The 20,718-nt window shown below is 34.8% G+C and overlaps 2 protein-coding genes across 6 annotated transcripts; one reads left to right on the top strand and one right to left on the bottom strand.

Annotated features, from left to right (window-relative positions):
- Positions 1-522: 522 nt before the first annotated feature.
- Positions 523-11,277, bottom strand: LOC144450875 (EF-hand domain-containing family member B-like). Of its 4 annotated transcripts, none has more exons than XM_078141621.1 (9): positions 11,260-11,277; positions 8,736-8,861; positions 8,030-8,236; positions 7,314-7,497; positions 6,592-6,832; positions 5,895-6,201; positions 4,790-5,093; positions 4,288-4,469; positions 523-3,238 (listed from the first exon to the last, which is right to left on the bottom strand). In XM_078141621.1, exons 2-9 carry the CDS (start codon positions 8,820-8,822, stop codon positions 3,068-3,070), a joined length of 1,683 nt encoding a protein of 560 aa, XP_077997747.1. In that variant the 5' UTR covers positions 8,823-8,861; positions 11,260-11,277; the 3' UTR covers positions 523-3,067. The 4 variants fall into 4 exon arrangements, with proteins under 4 accessions (XP_077997747.1, XP_077997745.1, XP_077997746.1 ...); XM_078141619.1 differs by lacking the exon at positions 11,260-11,277 and adding an exon at positions 11,016-11,053; XM_078141620.1 differs by lacking the exon at positions 11,260-11,277 and adding an exon at positions 10,654-10,670.
- LOC144450876 (ras-related protein Rab-5B-like) lies at positions 9,333-20,437 on the top strand. Of its 2 annotated transcripts, none has more exons than XM_078141622.1 (6): positions 9,333-9,493; positions 15,017-15,295; positions 17,177-17,328; positions 18,676-18,798; positions 19,244-19,337; positions 19,835-20,437. In XM_078141622.1, exons 2-6 carry the CDS (start codon positions 15,139-15,141, stop codon positions 19,945-19,947), a joined length of 639 nt encoding a protein of 212 aa, XP_077997748.1. In that variant the 5' UTR covers positions 9,333-9,493; positions 15,017-15,138; the 3' UTR covers positions 19,948-20,437. The 2 variants fall into 2 exon arrangements, with proteins under 2 accessions (XP_077997748.1, XP_077997749.1); XM_078141623.1 differs by lacking the exon at positions 9,333-9,493 and adding an exon at positions 9,588-9,733.
- The last annotated feature ends 281 nt before the right edge of the window (positions 20,438-20,718 follow it).

Here is a 20,718-nt window from a genome sequence, read left to right as displayed (position 1 = left end):
TGGTAATGTCACTTCTTGTATAATCATGCAAATAGTACACTTAGTTTCACTTCCTGTATAATGCAAAAAGTACATTGGTAATGTCACTTCCTGTATAATTATGCAAAAAGTACATTGGTAATGTCACTTCCTGTATTATTATGCAAAAAGTACATTGGTAATGTCACTTCCTGTATAATCATGCAAATAGTACAATTAGTGTCACTTCCTGTATAATGCAAAAAGTATATTGTAAATGTCACTTCCTGTATAATTATGCAAAAAGTGATTTGGTACTGTCACTTCCTGTATAATCATGCAAATGATAGTTAATGTCACTTGCTGCACAAAGTACATTGATAATGTACTGGGTGGGATGAAGGGAGGTGGGGGGGTGGTAATATGTGGCCTATTTGTATCATAACATTTGAAGTGTCACGTTTATCTTATTGTGTGTGATGTATATAACAAGTGATGTGTCATATATACAAACAGTGATATATAACCAGGAAGTAAATATATGTAAACAAGACAAGTTTGTACAAGTTGATATGTCCAATTTTATTGTAAAATATGTCATAAGCAACAAATAAAACATCTATGAAATGACTAAAAACAAGTACAAGTTCATGACTATCAGTGTGGTTTCTAAAAATCAACACGTTAATTAAAAGTATGTATGATCATTAACCCCTTGAGTATCAGGCATTTCAGCCAAAAATGTGAAAATTCTTCAAATCAGAAATCTTCCAACGTCATTTTATTACAGAGACGAGCCCTGAGAGCTTTCAAAAAAAAAAGTAAAACATTACCAAATACCAACCAGGAAATTGTTTCTGTTATTTATTAAATTTTGGCAGAAAAACACTTGAATCTAAAGGGGTTGATTGAATCAAGTCTGGTAACCTCTAACATTTGAAGTAATACTACATATAACATCCCCTGCGTGGGTAGTAAGGCATAAGTGGTAAAACGTCTCAAATTGACTATTTTTTTCAGAAAATATGTATATACAAATCACAAATCCACATATTTATTGATATATAAGTTAGACGGTAAGATATGACCTGCCATCCCACCCACATCAGTCTTGTGTGAGGGGTTCACCACGGCCGTCATAAGAGCACCCAAACTCCTTCTATCTTCCTGACTACATATTAAAGTCAGCCACAAACACATTGTTCCTATTCTGAGTGAAACAAAGGCATACAAGTGTAATTTCAGAATATACAATGTGTGATAAATACTGAGAACATAACATAATACTTTGCATCTTAGCACACAGTTTACTAGTAAAATTTGCATAGGTTTAAAACCACATTGTATATTCAAATGTAATATAGTTTTTGTTGTCTAGTAGCGTGTGCTGGTAGTCCTACTACAAATAGAAATGATAGTATGACATCACTCCATGAGTGATTCACCAAGGCATACAAGACTAAGAGTATATACCCTCAAATAAATTATTGATATGTTCATTCTGTTTGATGCCACTCCTGACTTCATGTGGGTGTTTTTCACTGCATATTTTTTATACATGTGACAAATTTTTCCCATAGTGAAAATATTGACTAGTATTTTTATACATTGATTACTGAATCAGTACAATTTCATGAAGCACTTTTTGGTAAAGTGAGCAGCTATTTAGGAATTCAGTGCTATGTACCATTCAGTGTGCCTTCTAATCATAGCCAAATTTTGTTGTTGTGAGTCAAAATGATAAAAACTGGCATTTCTTGTGAGTTATCACATAGTAAGAGATAGGGAAACACCAAATTTTGGTGCGTCACTAGAAATTCTGTGCGTTAGTGGCACACATCTGATACATTCCACTATTTAGTTAAATACATAGCGATTTATAGTTATTCACAACCGTGTAATACTGCTTAATACTAACTTAGACAATTCACAATACTGGTGTAGGAACTACCACAAACTGTTCCAATCTTGGAGTGTCAAGTAGGCCTGCTTGTATTTATATTTTAGTACATTCCTATATAACTAACATTATTCTAAATTGTGACTCTCTGAGCTGTTCAGTGCCCGTACTACAAACTGCTAAGTTAATCATTGCTACAATATATGTAAATGTGAAACAAGATCAAACATGATCAAAAAATTCATAGAGAGACAAAATGTATTTGGAATATGTTGTGATAGGACCACTGTAATTAAGTTATAAGACACTGCATTTTATTCAAAAATGAAATATATCAAGAACTTGGAACTTGTGATAAATTGCATAATTGGAAAATGGTGGGAGTTTTCAGAAATTGAAGTTTAGACATTGAAGTGTAGCTTCATACAAGTGTGGCTTCAAAGTTTCTGAAAAAAACTGCATAGCACAAATAAATAAATGCTGATAGGTAAATATGATTCAACAAACCCACTCCTGTGATAACTTTGTGAAATTACGCTTGTAAAGGTAAGAAATACTGCTGATATGATAACATTCATTTGAATAATGTTATCAAGTTGCGTCAAAATTAAAAAAATACTGTTCATGCTATATGCAACACCAGAAGAAAGTTGTATGGTGAAAAGATAGCCAAGGAATACTGTCCCAGTGGAATGATCAAAGGAAGCTGTAAAGATTGCCAAGGAATACTGTCCCAATGGAATGATCAAAGGAAGCTGTAAAAATTACCAAGGAATACTGTTTATGTTATTCCCAAAGAAAGTCTGTAGAGTTGAAATCAAGGAATATCGTTTATGCTATTTCCAATGTTTGGAAGAAGTTTGCACAGTTCAAAGATAACCAAGGAATGCTTTCCGTGACTTTCCCAATGTTTTGAAGAACGTTGTAAAGATTTCCATGGAATACTGTCTGCAGTGCATAGTAGTTTAGTATCACACAAATATATGGACGGAGAATTACTGGAGGAAAGTGGTAAGCAGTTCCAACCAATCGAAATTCAATACTGATTCTGTCACAACTCTTTGGTAAATTTCTTAATACAATATAAGGCAACACATTTTTAAAACCAATCACTGGACTAGTCCATGGTTACATCATTACTATGGTAACGTCTATTATTATCATATCCATGGTGATCTGAGGTTGGTAGTTTTTTATGGCACATGAGTTTTATGAAGCTGCTGTTTCAGCTAGGTTTTGTGCTTGTACATCATCCAAAACACTTCGGAAACTTTCAACACTGACTTGACCCTTGTCGTTACGTGATACTGCTATTTCCCAAAGTTTCTGAAATGTCTCGTGATCCATTTGAACACCGATGTTAGTGAAGATACTCTTGATCTGGGGATATAATAAATGGAAAAAAAATTGTCAAAAAGTGCAGATAATGCCATGGTTGTAAATAACGATTGCGATTCACTTCGTCCCATCAACTCATCCAATTTCAAATCGTCCCATTTTCAACTCACCCCACTCGTTCAAATTCACGTAAGAAAGTAATTTGCAGATCTTTGCAATATCATTTATGTATACATGTATTTTAGTTATGAAAGATGTTACGCTAATAGATAATAAGATGTAAAAAACATCGTACATCCAATATGCTGACTTTTCAGTTTGGTTTATCCCTCCCTTGTTTTGGTAGGAAAACCAGATTTTTATTGTTCAATCATCCTAGAAATCCAATGCACTGAAATTGGGGCGAGTTGAATAGGGCGAGTTGAAATGGGACGAGAATGGATTTACACATTACACATAATGAAAACAAATATTTTCGCCATTAGAAAATTTTACATTTTTGCAGTCTTAAGCTAGTTCTCAATTAATTTTGACTAATTACCAGACTGGTACATTGTGTTCATTTACAGGAAGGCATTTCAGTCACTTACTTATTTTTTCATTTTTTTCATTTCCAGCAAAACAAGTAAAAATAAGTCTTTAGTGAAAATGTCAAGATTTACAGTAAGTACAAAGAAAGGCATGAAAAATGACACGACTATTATAGGTTGGGACGATTTACCATCTTGCAAACATATCACAGTACCTCATCATGGGAGGGGGGATTGTAAACAAATTGTTTAATTGTTAAAAAGCAGACAAAAAATGGTCAAAAGAAGGAGGGGAGGTTTATACACAGACAAGTGTGGTAAAAGTATGGTAAACCCAAATATTGTAACATGTGGGATTGCCTTCCTGTTAGGTTAACTTTTCACAAAAATGGAAAAAATAATTTTAAAAGTGTTCAAATATGACAATAAATACATCAGAGTTGGGAACCAGTGTACTAGCTAAATCCATGACTATTCTCAGTCAGACTACTTCCAGATTCAAAGATTTGCTAATAGGCAGGTTATGGACTCCTAAGTGATTGGAATATAAAATCTCCTTACCTCATCTGGTCTCCTGGCTTTGAAGAAATCCCTTTCATATACACCTCTATTACTGTACATAGATGGATTAACTAGACCATATGCATCAGACTCATCTCCATAATTTTTACGATCTGAAATACGGCGGAATCTAGGTGCTGGCAAATCACTACGGATTGTAGGTACACCATAGCAACGGAAACCTAAAAATTTAAATGCAGGGATAAAATTGTTAGCAAATATATGTGAGACAAGATTACTGTACAAAAATCAGTAGGCAACGCCATCACGTGTTGCCAACCTCCTGCCACAACAATTTTAGCAATGATCAGGATGAAAATACATTGAACGTTGATCATTTTCTTCGGTGAAGAATTATGATAATTCGAGTCGTCTTGAAAAAGCTAAAAGTTGGTTAATCACTATCCTGCATTATCTATAAAAGGCTTATAAATCTTACCAGTGCCACTATGTCCTTTGTTTATTTTTTCAAAACAAACGCACCAAGAAACATAATTCTTACCTTTAGCTGACAATGGTCCACCCACTGTAGCATTGATCATTGATGCTGATGTTCTGTGTTCACCAATAGCTTTATCAATTTGTTTCTGTATAGTTTCAACATCTCCCTCTCTTTTGACAGCAACCCCTTGATCCATTTTATCTTTCCAGTTGAGAAAATTAGCAAACGCTACGTAATCGATGTATCCATTAGCATTGGCATCACAAGCAAAAAGTAATTGTTCTAGTAATTCCGGTTCTACTGGTAAGTTGAATTGTACACAACATGCACGGAGTTCATTAATATCGATCTTACCGTCTCCATTCTGAAAAGTAAGAAGATAACCAATGTTACTGCAGGGTAGTTACTAAGAAGAGGAGCAAAGACTATAAACGTTAAATACAGGAAAAACATAGCAGTACATAATCATCATAAGATCCCTCAGAATACCGGTATGATGTACTGTATGGCTAGTGCATGTGGAACCCCCACCCACCCCCAACCCCCCCCCCCCCCCCCCCCATCCACACATCCCTTCCCTCAGGCCAAGCAACTTTTCCATAATATCACATGTACATTCCAAAACAGTCATAAAAATCACATCATCTTAAACAGAAAAGAAGAATTTTACATGCAATTTAAAAAAAAAAATGAAATATATAATATTGTGGGGCAGCCATGAATCATGCAATTCTCATCAAAAGTTTCAAGGGGACATTACCTTTTGCAGTTAAGTTCAAAATTTCAGTCGGCGTATGAAAAGTTTGTATGCCCGCTCCCACTGAGTTTAAGAACTTTACTGCTGTGGTAAATTATACATCATGTATAATTTACCACAGCAGTAAAGTCATGGTCATCTGTCCTATACTGCAAACCTGTACATTTTCGCTAAAAACTTAGTTTAAGTGTATTTCACTGGAAACTAAAAACATGGAAATATATAGTGACTAAAAATGCCATCTTGTAAATGAACAGTGCACCAGGCTTAGTAATTTGTGAAATCTGGTTCTTTGAGAACTTGTTGTAAATCTCTCAAATTGTGCAATTTTCTCATGGCAAAAATCTCAAGGTTTACAGAATTCATCGATTTGTATTTTTTCATTTATATTAATAATCATGTTCCTACCTTATCATAGTGTTTGAAAGCTGCAGCAAGATCATTAAAATTATGGTAGTTGGCTTTTTTGAGATGTTGTCTGATGGCTGCAACCACACCACGTTCTCTATCTTGACCACGTAGATAGTTACCAGGAACCCTGCCATGTAAGAGATCTCCTGCACCGTACTCGTCAGGACGGATCATAATACCATACGTATGATCTGATGGTACTAGAAGTGTATCCTTAATTGGATCATGAACTTGACCTAATTGTGGTTGAGTACGTTCACGGAAGTCATCTACCCTCTTTGAAATGATCTTAGTAGTTTTACGCCTGTATATGCAACATTAGTAGTAATGTTATTATACAATGTAGTAGCAAATGATTGGAATTTCAATGAATAAAACAACTCATTGTTACTATACAATGTTTTGCTACATGAAAAAATCTATCAAATCATTCATCGATCAAGTCCTTGTTTGTAACTAATAAATTACAACAACAAAATTAACGTGTTGAGTTTTTTATTTTATCAAAATCCAAAATAAATGATCCTTTGTCATCCATATGATCAAAAACAAAGATATTGTTATCAATGAAGGAATATAGAGAGGAAATAGTACAATGTCTTTTAGAGTACCATAGTTTTTCTTGACTTTTATCCTCAATTAATTCCTACGGCCCATTTACGACACAGCAAGCAAGTATTGATTCTATACTCACGATTGTTCATCATGTAGCCATTTCAAGGTTTTCTTCACATGTCTTCCATCGTTGTCATGGGGAGTTGGTTCACCAAATCGACTATCTTTGGCATAACGTGACCAATCGTATTTCCTGTCTCTCTTTTCACCTACGTCATAATCATTGTGAGTAACGATATACAAGTTGTGTCCTGCACCGGCCTCTGTCATCACCTCATCATAGGCCTTTGCTGGACTGACTAGTTCGCCAGCACTGCCATCTAGAAAATAAAGTGTGTGTTAGCTTTACTTCTAAAGAATACACGTGGGTCAAATCTAAAAGATCTCAAAATGATGTAATGTGCAGAGCCAAGTTCCTTCTGTCTGCTTCTGTGTCTCCCTCTCGAACTCTTTAACCATTCCACCTCCCCCCTTGTAATTTTGCTGGGTTAATTTATCTTCTTTTTTACATTATTTACACAATTATCAAATTCAGAAAGGTACTAAACTATGACAATCTGCCAAGTCTACAAGCTATAACATAAACCCTGTATTTCATATCAGCATCTATGTCCTTGGTAAGGCTGTGCTCTAAATAGTAAAAGTACCATGTTTTAAAAATAATGAACAAGTCTTCATTTATTACCTATCATTATAAAGTTGCCTTGCAGTCATTTATGAGTTTAAGTAGCATTTATTGATTCAACTATTGTAAATTATCTGTCATCAATACCTACATGTATTATCTAGAATAAAACTCACCAAAGACATTTTTAATTCCAAATCGTGCTTCTTTGCCATCCATGCCATCTGGAAAACCAGGAGTCTGATCGTGAGATCGTCCAAGTGGTGCCTTTTGTTTACTGGCATACATTGCTATTTCCTTTTTATCCAACATACGTTGATTATACAGACTTTTTGGTCTTGGGTTTGCCAGGGCACCAGCCTGAGTAACAAAAAACAAATACTTTGTAAATGAACTGAGAGATATGACAACTATTTGGCATCCAGGGATGAAGTAAGGGCCCTTAGGGGTATTATTGTAAACTTGGAAATTTTCACTAAAGACTTATTTTCACTTATTTCACTGGAAAATAAAAATGTGAAAATAAGTAGCAACTAAAATGCCTTCTTGTACATGACCACAATGTAAGAATCTGGTACATTTGTAATTTGAAAAAGATGTCCTTCTAAAACCAGCTGAATACTATAAAATTGACAAATTTTCTAGTGGCGAAAATATCTAGGCTTACAAGTTACATATATATCAGGTTTTAACATTCAGTGACATACATCAGTATATGAAATGATAATTGATAGTGTACACCACATGCTATGAATGAATCATTGAATGAATGAATGATCACATGTACACTCTTTCTAAATTCTATTGACTTCGTATTACCATCATCAATTATTGCTTTTGTTGTTGTTTTGTCTCCAGTGACAGCGTGTTGAAAGAAAAACTTCACACTTACAGAATCTGAGGGTCTAGTGCTGATTCCATGGCTTATTGTAGCTGCTATGTTGGGATCATTGGCACGGCCGTAGAATATACGTTCAGCACCTGCTTCAGGTTCATAAAAGTTCTGGAACTTTTTAACAGTGTCTGGAGTTGGTGGTCTTTGTTCATGAGTTAAACAATCTCTAGCACTGTCTCCAGTTATACTCATTAATTTACCAGCCTGCAAAATAAAATGTTTTTAAAGTTAGAAAATATATTAAAAGTATATTACTGTATTATATCTAAATTCCAAATATACATTTTTTTTCCAAAAAAAATACATAATTTCTACCTGAGGATACTGTAGTAGAATGTAATATGTACTAAAACACAATGAATGTAGGCGTGAGAAATTAACTGAAAATAATAATTGTATTACAAGATTGATTTCAAATATCTTTGTGTTAGGTTTTTGATGTGACTTTAAAAATACATATGAAATGTTTATTTGTGAGATTTTGGGTTAATTTGACGTAATCAACCGAGTACCATCTTCCATTTTAATTGTTTGAGGGAACATGCAGACAAGTTACAGGGTATACCATAATATTATACGCTTGAAACCTGGAGAAAAGATGGTGTACTAGTAGGTATGTGTGGCCTGCAAATATGATTAAACTATTGCAAGCGTGTCAACCTGGTGCAAACTTATAGGCCCTTGAATTTGCCATCGAACTTACCGCATATATATCTGGATTTCTGTCGGTGTACTTAGCACTGTTGCTTTGCACTGCAACACCCTTTCTCACAAGCTGCACGGTATCCATAACGAATTTGATGTCGAATTGTACTCCGAAGTTTTCTTACTTGATTAACAAAATAGATTCGTATGTTTATGCTTTTAAATACTGATTAACTGGCACTTTGTCCTAAAAGGTGTTCACCACTATGTTGATGTGGTGCGTCTCGTGGTCACGTATGGATTCAACTTCGTTATTTTCTGTCTATCGACCCGAAGTGCAAGCCTTTTCCAGCCACCTGACTATTTGTTTATGGTTGCTATGAATGTATCCTCGTTCTCTAGACAATTATTATCAAAACTTTTTTATTTATTATCACGTGTGCAGTTAGATTGAAAAACACACAAAAGAAGTTTATTTCAAAAATTACGACTGCTAATTGTAATTTTTAATTGTTTAATATATTATTGTATTGGTTCACTTGAAATTATAAACACTTTTGTAAGACTAGCTGGTTATGACCAGGAAATGACCTTTGACTCACAGGTCACCGTTAGGCTAATCTCGTTCAAATATCACACTCGCGGTAGACGAGAACAGTAATATATGACGTCATGTTTTAAGATCTAACGGGTTTCCCACAAAAGGAAGAGCCATTTCAGGGGGTCCTATGTGTCCCTCCCCAGGTAGACTGTCACATAGTACCATCAATAATTTTGTGAATGATCAAAACTTTTGCTGAACATCACATACAGATAGTAAGTAAACGTTGTATTATTCACTTATCCGTTGTATTAACTATCTAAGACTCTCCGTGAAATGTATTGATGCCATGGCGGAGTGATATTTTTGATGCCAAGGACATATTCAGTAAGTTGTTGTACGGTCACTGGAGAGGGTGGTACGACGTAGTAGTAATTGATAGGAAACAAATTGAAAACAAGGCACTTTACAATACTGTTGGAAATATTTTTGAACTATATAAGAAGCAGTCTGAAGTAAGTATTTAGTGAATTTTATCCTTTGTTCAATAACTTGTGTATTTACAGTGTTTAATGTATAAATGGCTATCTTGGGCTGTGTCATTTCAAAATGGCTACCTTCCTGGTTCTGTAGTTTCAATTTCTAGGGCTTCGTTAATTTTCACCGGATTACTGAGTCTTATATAAAGGCCGATTAAAGGCCAAATCGAGTTGACGTCTATGGTTTTCATCTAACTGATATTTTCGTTGGGTAAATGTCGGCGGGCTATGATAATGTGGAATGAATATAGCAGACACAGAAATGTCGAAATTATGACGTACGTAATATTACTAACAATCTTCTATTACGTCGACTGTGGCGTTACGTTTCGGTTCATTGCTACATAATCACGTGAAAGTGTTTAACTCCAGAAAAATCGAGTGTTGTTAAGTGGAAGAGTAACGACTCTTATGTTGATGAAAAAGTTAAAGACCAACTCCTCAAACTTTTAATGTTCTTGTGTACAAAAATGTAAACACGGCTTCAAAATTAGAAATCTATGCACAGTGATGATATAAGTTGTGACGTTCGTCTGTAAGTTTTCCCTTCACTAGCCACCATAGACACACACAAAATAAATATAGACTAATACTTAGTTTGTATATCACTTGTGGTTGTCTTTACTGATGCCTTTCACAAGGTTGTTTACATACCTTTATGCTGACGTAATCTCCCAAATAGAATTATCACCTGAGGTGTAGACAGAAGCTGTATAAACCACTTGAATGTCTCTAGTCCCTAAGTCATCATTCCTGATTTAGTTCAATTCATGTCTATGTGTGATGATTTTTTACACCACAGTGTTTTAAAGTATAGATTGAAAAGGTTTAGCATAGATAATATAGTAATACCCATTGTAACCCAAGGTACCTAACTACCTTGAAGTTGAACTTACCATAAGGAGTCCTTGAATAGGTCAGGTGAATACATTTTGGGGCTTCAACAAACAATTGATTAGTCAGTAAAAGGAACAAAAGCGAATATAAATAAGATTTTTACATCTTGTGATTTTGAGGGGTGGTTAATATAACCTAAACATTACATAGATCTGACAAAACTTATTATTAAAATGAAACAAACATGTTTCTAAGTTTTAGTTATGTGTAAACTGTTATTGAATGAAACATTTTTACTAAATGAGATGAAAAGTTGTAAACAGGCTCTTGTATTCTTGTCAGAAACTTGTTAGCTTCTAGTGTGGGAACTACTGACTGACTTCAAACAATTCTTTCATTCAGAAAAGTTGTGAGGGCCTACCTGTGACAGAAACAACATCCTTTAGTAGGAGATTCTTAGAATCATGTATTATGTCCAAGACACTTGCTACCAATACATGTAAATAATTATACCTCATTGCATGGCTTTGTTAACATAACTTGCATATGAACCCATATTCAGAGTACATATCTCATAACTAGGCAAGACAGGTGTCAACTACACAGTGCTATTATGGGGGAAAAGAGCAAAATCATAGCAAATGTGTACATGTAAACATTCATACCCAGAGTTTATGTTATCATGTCTAAGTACAGTATGGGTGCAGTGTACTAAGTGACTGTGTACCCATTGTAATTATAACAATGATAAGGGGCTTTGTAATGTGAGTGTGACTCACCAGCCTTCATTGTGTACAATGTGCTTCCCTTTCACCTTGTGATCTGCCTGTCTGATACTGACCACAGGATGTGTGCAACCTGTCAGCCTGGAAGCCAGACAAAGACATTTCACTGTCATTTCATGGAAAGGGATTATATGATTCCATGCTACCAGTCAAATGGCGTAGAAGCCTTACTCGTCCTAAGATGTTTCACATCGTTATATGGAAAGGGCAGCATTGGTTCCTGGCTACTTGAACTGGAAGCAGTACTTTCCCAAAATATTTCCCATTTTTTCCCATGGAAAGGACATAGATGGATCCCCATTTTGCCATCTCAAGACATTTCACATTCACTCCATGGTTACGTCTGCATAAGTTCTATCTTGCCAGACAATTGATCAAAAAAGCCATACTTGTGCTGAAGCACTTCCCAGTCATTCTGTAGAAAAGGACTATGGATTATCAGCTACATGTTGTGTATAAGCCAATAAGCAGGGAAGCTATATTCATGTCAGCTCATTTCACAATCTCTATTGAATAGCATAGGCTACCAGTCAGTTATGGAAGCAATCTGCCTCCCAAGACATTCACCATCTTTCAAGGAAAATAGGCTCCCTGAATTTCAGGCAACCAGTCATTTCTTGAGGTGGATGGATTCCAGTGTATTTGTGATGTACTTATATATAACCAGTGAAAGGCATTGAATAATTGGATGGATATCAGCTTGCAGTGAATATTGTATATTATGTCTAGGGAGCAAAGTATGAAAGAAAAGGGTATCTACTTATCATAATCACTAAATTTCAACAGGAAAGTTTGTTTAATTATTATAAGTAAATTGTTACAAATACATTTAAATACAGTATGTAATCATAGTTTGACTCAAAAGGATAGTCCGGCTTGCAGATTGAGTAAGTCAGGACTTGACTCTGATATTGTCAAGTACTAGGGAATGAAGGTGTATTGGAACATCTTTCTCTGTCTGCAAGCAGGGCTATCAAAATGATTGAGGGCTGGTTTACAAAGCTACCTGTAACATGACATTGGAATTTGTAATAATACATTTATTCCCAGAAGTGAAATATAATTACATTAGATACGGTGTAGTAATTGTAAACTATGGTATGATACCAGGAAAAAGGGATTAGAGGTAGTTGACTAACAACTAATCAAGTATAACCCTAGATGATGACGGGCGAATGGTTAGCGTGGCCGACATGGAATCTGCAGGTTGCAGGTTCAAGTCCCATCGCTGCCGGTTTTTTCTGAGTGGCTAAAGTCCTTGGGCAAGATTTGAACCATGACTGTGCCTCAGTCCACCCAGCTGTATAATTGGGGACCTGGTAGGATAGAGGTTGCAATATGAATGCTTTAATCCTATGCATTTATAAAGGCTGCAATGGATTGTATATCCATAGGGAGTTGAGGAAGTGTAAAGAGCCGTTGTGCCGATATATATCCGAGCCAGGAGTAATAATTGTACAGCGTTTTGAGCACAGAGTGGGAAAGCGCTTTATGAAAACTAACATAGTTATTATTATTATTATTATTATTATTATTATTATTATTATTATTATAAACAGAAAGAAATGCAATATCTAGGATTTTGAAACTCAAGGTTTACGAAAGGGTACATGGTTATGAAATTATTTCTATAATATAATATAATACATGTATTTATATCATCATATATATGTATATAGAAGGTTCGTGAAAATACAATTACCACACTCATGGATGTTTGCCTTCTGATGTATTGTAACAAAATTTGCTGAAAATCTAGTGGATATTAAAAAAGATATTGCCATAGCTAAATCATTTAGAATGAGGACGAGTTTGAAATGCCAAAATGATGGAATATCTACATTTATCTAAGCATTAGTAATCCTAATATGCAATAATAATAAGTTGATTGCAATATGCAGAAAAGTCTTTTTGTTAGTTGCAGGGAGTAGGTAAAATCTACCTGCTGTGTTCCACTTGTGTCATACCGAAAACTTCCCATGCAAATCTAATAGTGTTATGGTTGTGTGACATTATAACATTTTGATTGGGTCATTGCAATTAGATGAAGTGTTAGAATCTGTTTGATATACCAGTAATAAATTATAGATACTGTATAATAATTTAATTGTGTCAATACATGTCGGCAAAATATTTATGTCCATTTTGATAACTCAGTAATGGATTATAAATAGACATTGACTGAATAACATTTTGATTGGGTCATTGCAATTAGATGAAATGTTAGAATCTGTGTGATACACCAGTAGTAAATTATATAGAAGACATTTATTACAATTTGATTGGGTCTCTGCAGTCTAAGGCAAAATGTTTGAATCTGTTTTGATAAGCTACTAATAGTCCAGAGATAATAATAGTGTTTAAAACTGCTGTGTGATATTTATAACAGTTGGATGAGGCCAGTGCAAGTAGAACAAGGGTGTCTCTCTGCTTTGGTACTCCATTGATATACTTACAGTGTATATGGAACTAAACAATCCGCTGTAGGTATAGGTGTCTATGTGTGTTGTGGGATGTATCTCTGTGTTTGAATGTTGACATGGTAATCAGAAATCTGTATGATTCACTCAGCGTATACGTGTCATAAATAAGTAAGATGTAGGTATTGAAATTTGGATATGTGTTAAGGAAAACCTGTTATATACTTTACTTCGATATAGACAGATATCATGATTAAAACGTTGTTTTCCTTGGTCTGGGATCGTATTTTGTAGTAGGGTGAATGTTAGACTGTAAGATACGTCATGTTGTTCAACCCTATCATGCGTCTTAACCACTATGATTGTTGGCTGATAGCATGGTACGAATGTCTATATCTCACAGGCTAGATCGAACTCAACATTAATGATATATTAATTAATAATTAATTTGGCTAAATCACAAAGCCTATAAGCTATTCTACGATTTATTGAAATCTTTCTTATAGTCATGTTTTTCACAAGTTTGCAGGTGGAGGGGGTGGGGAAATAGGGATTTTCACTTTCATGTATGTTATTTTTTTAAGAACTTGGGTATTGAAAAACCTTGCATAGATTTTTAATTGTGAACAGCAGTAATATATTATCATAAAAATGTATGACCTGACACACAGGAAATCTCTGTTTATTCTACCACAGGAAAAAAAATTAAAAGTCTACAAATTATCAAATTGTGTCAGTGTAATTTTAATATGTCTAAGATCCCAAGCCTCATGTTATCTGTGTCTGACTGAGAGCAGTAGCTTTCACAAATGTGTGAATGTCTGATTGAGAGCAGTAGCTTTGACAGATGTGTGAAGGAGAAAATTCAACATAACTCTTGTATCTTCAACAACAAAATTATGTTAAGTTGTAAACTTTTAGATTTTGAAAATAATGATGTTTTGAGTGACATGTGACATAATCCGAAATTGGCCAGTATATTGATATGCCGTGAACCCATTAGTCAGTAGTTCAATCATCTCACATTTATAACTATCTTACAACTAGCAAGAAACGAATGCCCCAGGACAATCTGTTCAATGTCTTTCTGTGTAAGCCATTACTCAAATGTCAATTTTCAGTATGTTTTTGTGTGACATGAGTCTTCACGACAGCAATCTGTAAATGTAAGTACCAGTTCTAATGCTAACAACTGACTTGTATGCTTTCACTTTCAGATACGCTATTCAAGCTAACATAGTGGAAAACAAGATAAGGGGATATTTAATTGGATTGTATTGAATTGAACTGTAAACAGACTTGCATAGGATTGTGTATATTTAAACTAATACAGTTTGCTATGTCTGGAAGAGGGAATCAGAGGCCCAACGGCACACAAGGAAAAATCTGCCAGTTTAAGTTGGTATTACTAGGAGAATCCGCTGTTGGAAAGTCAAGTTTAGTTCTTCGTTTTGTAAAAGGACAGTTCCATGAATACCAAGAAAGTACAATTGGAGGTAAGTACATACACAAGTGAAACATTCTACAATTTAAATATGGATGAGAATTTTGTATTTATTTTGGATTTTTATTTGATAAAACAGCTTCACCATGTTTTTCTACTTCAAAAAATAATGCAAAAGAACATATACCAAGTCCATGTTCATAACTCAATACATTGTAAAAAGATGCACAAAGTGTAAAACGTTTCTTATTATACGTACAATAACAAACATTTTACACATTGTTTAATGTTTTGCCGTTTATTGAGATGTGAACATGGACTTGGTATATGTTATTTCACATTATTTTTTCAAGTAGGAAAACATGTTGAAGCTGTTTTATCAAATAAAAATCCAAAATAAATACCAAATTCTCATCCATATGGCCACTTTAAAGATAAAAGTCAAATATTATTCAACAATTCATGTTACCTGAAATTTGAATTTTAACATCTGGGCACATCATGAAAATAATCATTCAGTACAGGAAAAGCACTGTGTAAACAGGAACAGTACATTGTTATTTGGTCAACGCTCTTCCACTCCACATGCTACACAGTCATGCATTATTATACATGCATGTAATAGGTCGACTTCTTGTTCTATTTTGGCCCGCCAGCACAAGGTAAAATGCTTTCACAGGTACCTTGCATTATTAATGGCTATCATAAAGTGTGCCAGTGCATGGACATTGTCTTGAATTCTGTATGTGTTTATTGGTCACAGTTGATTTATTGGACAATGGTCGTAAAGACCAATCAAAACATAATTTATAGTGGGCTTTTGAAATTTTGCCAACTTTTAAAATATGATGTTGAAAGTTTTCCAATGAAGTAAACCGTAAACATTTGAGCAGTTTGAAAAAAGAAGCTGTCATGTTGAGAAAAGACAAAATGCACTGATTATTACTGACCTTTATCTGTGTCATCACATGATGGTGTACTGGTGCTTGTTGCCGTACATTTTTACGTCAAATTTCTTGTCATAGTTTTGGTTTGTTGGTAATGATATCACCATCATATACATTTAGCATGCCACATTTCCATGATCACGTGATTCCTCAAACAGAGTTCCCAAATGGTAAAGTAATCAAATGTCCATGCATTGTAATTATAACTATCCATATCTACTAAAAAGGGGACAAGTATTTATGGGAGATCATTTCCAGTGAATTGGAAGTCAGCGTTGACAAACTCATCCTGTTTATGAAATTTTAGGGATTTTAAAAATGAATAAGATAAACGCCATTCCATTATACTGTAACAGCAGTTTTCCCCAGACATGTGAAATGAGGCAAAATTGAAATTGTCACATCTTTGATAAATTAATAGGACTTTGAAAACTAACAATATTTTTTACAAAAGGTGTCCATTCTTTTATAGTACGTTCAATAATACATGTTTGTCAGTTAGACATTTTGTGCTAGGCATCACTTACAAGTACTCTTTAATTGTATTTCAAAAAAAATTGTTGTTATTCCAGAACATTTTTGTGAAGTGAACTATTCATTTATAGTTACAGAGCACTGCAGAAATCATTACTCTGCCTGGTTATATTAAGATAAAATTACAAGGATGTATGCTGTATTATGTTACAATTAGAACTGTATTTCTCATTTTAATAACGCCACTACTCAGTAACCATATAAACCGTAACCCATAATTCGTTATAAATATTACTGACTTTCAAGAAATTAATAGCTTGTAGGGTTAATAATATAACCACAGACCAAAATCAGATTATTGATTTCAATATTCTGTGGTATTGATTTAATTTTGTGACTGTGTTATAATTAGGATTTCAATATTGAACTACAATAGAGTAATCTCTTCTGCCAGCACATTCTACTTTCTGTAATTGCATTGACGTTAACCTATTGATTTCTTTTCAATCTAGCGGCATTTTTAACGCAGACGGTATGTCTGGATGACACAACAGTAAAATTTGAAATCTGGGACACAGCAGGTCAAGAACGATATCACAGTCTAGCACCGATGTATTACAGAGGAGCGCAAGCAGCAATTGTTGTATATGATGTTACAAATCAGGTACAGTACAAGTTTACTTCTGACCTCAAGTCAAATACAAATTGAGAATCAGGAATTGGTGTTGTCCACCACAACAAGATACTATGGGTACCACCAAATTGATATGGTGGTTGTCTGCCATGACAACATGCTACGGACACCACCAAATTGTTATGGTGGTTGTCCACATGACAAAGGTACTATGGGTACCAAATTGATTGGTGGTTGTCCACCATGTCAGTTGACATAACACTTCCAAATCTTTCTTATCTTTAATATATAATTAAAGTTTCTAAGAAATGGCTGACCATATTATTCATTGTCACCAGTATCAAATGACAAGGCCCCTTAGGCTGGTCTCAAATATACCTCTTACTGAATAAAATAAAAAAACCAAGTTACATTCATTCTCATTGTCCTCAGAGTGATGTTTTGTACAGAACTAGGGGCTCAACATTGTGATCATCTTTTACATTTACATAAAAGTTATTATTTTGAATGCAGGAAAACAAATTTTGTGATAATTTGTGCTGGAAAAACCCCTGCATCTTGCATTTTGAAGTTGGTTTATTCTATAGCATTTATCATCTGCATGGTCTTACTTGATAAAGTTCACTCTCTTTGATTGTGAATCAGGTTTATATAATTCCTGTTATCTGTGCATTCAACATTGTAATTCTTTACAAATATTGTGATTGGTTCCCTGTGTGTATGAGTAGTTACTTATCTCATAGACAGTGATCAAAGTGATCTATTCATGTTACCCATCTAAGTCATTTTCAAAAGAAGTGTCACAAGAGGGTGTCCCAGACGAAGAAAAATGAGGACTAAATAACAATTATACGTGACAAATCATCAAAATGTAACTAAAATAACTGAAGGTCCTGAAAATTACTTGATTTTGAGGCAAATTAAGCAGAATTTTTAACTGGAAAAGCCAGCAAGTTATCAATGGGACACTAGGATAATTTGATTTTCTCACAGGAGTCTAGTACTCTGATATCATGTCCGCTGCTTCTAAACAGCACTCCTAGTGGCCAAACTATGCAATCTTTTGTTTTTCTGGTAACCATGGTATGGCTTCTTGTATTATCTGGCAGTAGGAACATCATTGTCGGGGCTTCACATTAGCAGTAATCCAAGGACATCATCCATTGTATTTTGACTACCAGATTTATGAGATGGTGGTCTATAAGACCCCAATGGAAATCAATTGAAGATTGTACCTGAAACAATTCACTTGGCTTAATTTGACTTTGAAAAATGGAAGTGAAAAATGGAAGTTAAATTCAAGTCCTGATTCTTTGTTCATGACAGAATAAGCATACAAGTCAAATAATGATTGATTTTTATACATGTTTGTTGCAGGACACATTTGCACGTGCAAAGACATGGGTAAAAGAATTACAAAGACAAGCCAGTCCTAACATAGTTATAGCATTGGCTGGCAACAAAGCAGATCTTGCAAATAAAAGGATGGTGGAATATGAGGTAAGGCATTTAGATTTTCTTTGAAAAGACAGAGGAGACAATATTGGGATGGGGGGGGGGGGGGGGGGGGCTGTTGGCATGGATTCTGCCTGTAATGCTGTTGTTCTGTGCCTTGACACATAACTAATAAGCGCAAAACAATTTTGTTCAAATTTTGTACAAAATTGACATACCATAGCTGGTGTATGCATACCCTTTAGATACCTACAGCTGAAATAATTCACATCGCAAAATCTGAAATTCAAGCCCTGGTTGACAAAGCTTGATGGAAGTTTCTTCAAGGCGTGAAGTGAAACAGTTCGCTTGGCTAAATCTGACTACCATGTGTAGTAGAAGTCAAATTAGAACCCTGTAGTAGTTCAGGACAACTGAGCAAATAAGAGCTATGTAATGCAAAGTTTACTGTGGAATTAAATTACCATGTCTGGTATTTTCATCTACACAGGAAGCACAAGCGTATGCTGAAGACAACAGTTTATTGTTTATGGAAACATCAGCGAAAACGGCTATGAATGTAAATGATATCTTTTTGGCGATAGGTAAGTTCACGACTCAACTTATAAGAAATTAGCATTGGTCAAACAAAACATGCCTTCTCCAAATTTAAAAACAAAAACGACTTTATCAAACAAACTAAGCATTCTTATGAATTCCCCAAAATGTGTTCTACAGTCTGTTTTAGACTTAAATTTATTCTTCAATAATTGTCTTGATTCAGCTAGAAAGTACTCGTCTTCAATTCATAGTGACAGGACCCCTTAAGTCACTCATTTTCTGAAGTCAAATATTATGGAATGATGTCTATATACGTTGAGTTTCTGTAAGACCATTTGTGGATCACTATGGTTTCCGTTATCAGTATCAATGAGAAAGTCTAGAGAATACAACATCTTCAATTTATATATCAACTTTCCCATTTGGTGTGGTGTCTTTCAAAATAGGCTGGTCGATACCACACTTCTAGTGTAGGGTTTCGTGCTTGATAATTTGTTAGTGTTGCATGAAATAAACTTCTGAATGTGCTGTTTCTTTCCAGCCAAGAAGCTCCCCAAAAACGAGGGACCTCCAAAGGTTACTGACACACACGTAATATCCAGTAGTGGACGAGATGGTAACCAATCACATTCTGGTGGCTGTTGCAAGTCCTGAAGTCATACATTTTACATACACACACTGTTACGTATCATTTGACACTATCCCAGATTACTCTTTTATTTTACCTATATTTCCCACGACAAGTTACCACTTAACAACCAAGAGTAGCTTGCATTGGTTATCGTTCAACTGTGGGAAGAATTATAATTTACTGGAGATTTGCTAAGAGCCAAACAAAATTGAAACAGAACCAAAAAATGGTTGTTAGCAGTCCACTTGTAAATAGTAGTTAGAATAACGAAAGTAGTGCTAAAAAAAAAAAAGTAACACATTTAGAAATCCAATGCCAAATAAGTAGTATATATCTCAGTTCAAATTTTATTTAATTATTCACGACTGTTGTACCCTGCAAGAGCTCTGAGTAAGATGTTATATTTTGGTTGGGACTTGCTAAACTAATGTAAAAAACGCTGACTGACAGTTCAGATTGCTACATGCAGTCCACTTGACATGCTAATAGACAACAGCTTTCATCTGTGGGGGGGGGAGGGTGAGGGAGGGAGGGAGGGAGGGGGGGTGTGAAAATAGGGTTTACATCATGTAATAGATCATCAACAGCATTGAGAGGGAAGCTTATTTTGTGATTTCAGTAAAGAGACATATGTATAAAAAAACTCTTGTCAATTTGAATAGTGTCCCTTGGGTTTTTTTTTTCTTTCAAAATAGTATCTGATATATATTTAAACCTGAATGTGTACCGGAAGGTTTCCATAGTAACTGTACATCTAAGGAAGGTTTCCATAGTAACTGTACATCTAAGGAACC

The sequence above is a fragment of the Glandiceps talaboti genome, chromosome 20 (assembly GCF_964340395.1).
Source record: "Glandiceps talaboti chromosome 20, keGlaTala1.1, whole genome shotgun sequence".
Taxonomy (NCBI): domain Eukaryota; kingdom Metazoa; phylum Hemichordata; class Enteropneusta; family Spengelidae; genus Glandiceps; species Glandiceps talaboti.
This window is presented reverse-complemented; position numbering and strand designations above follow the sequence as displayed.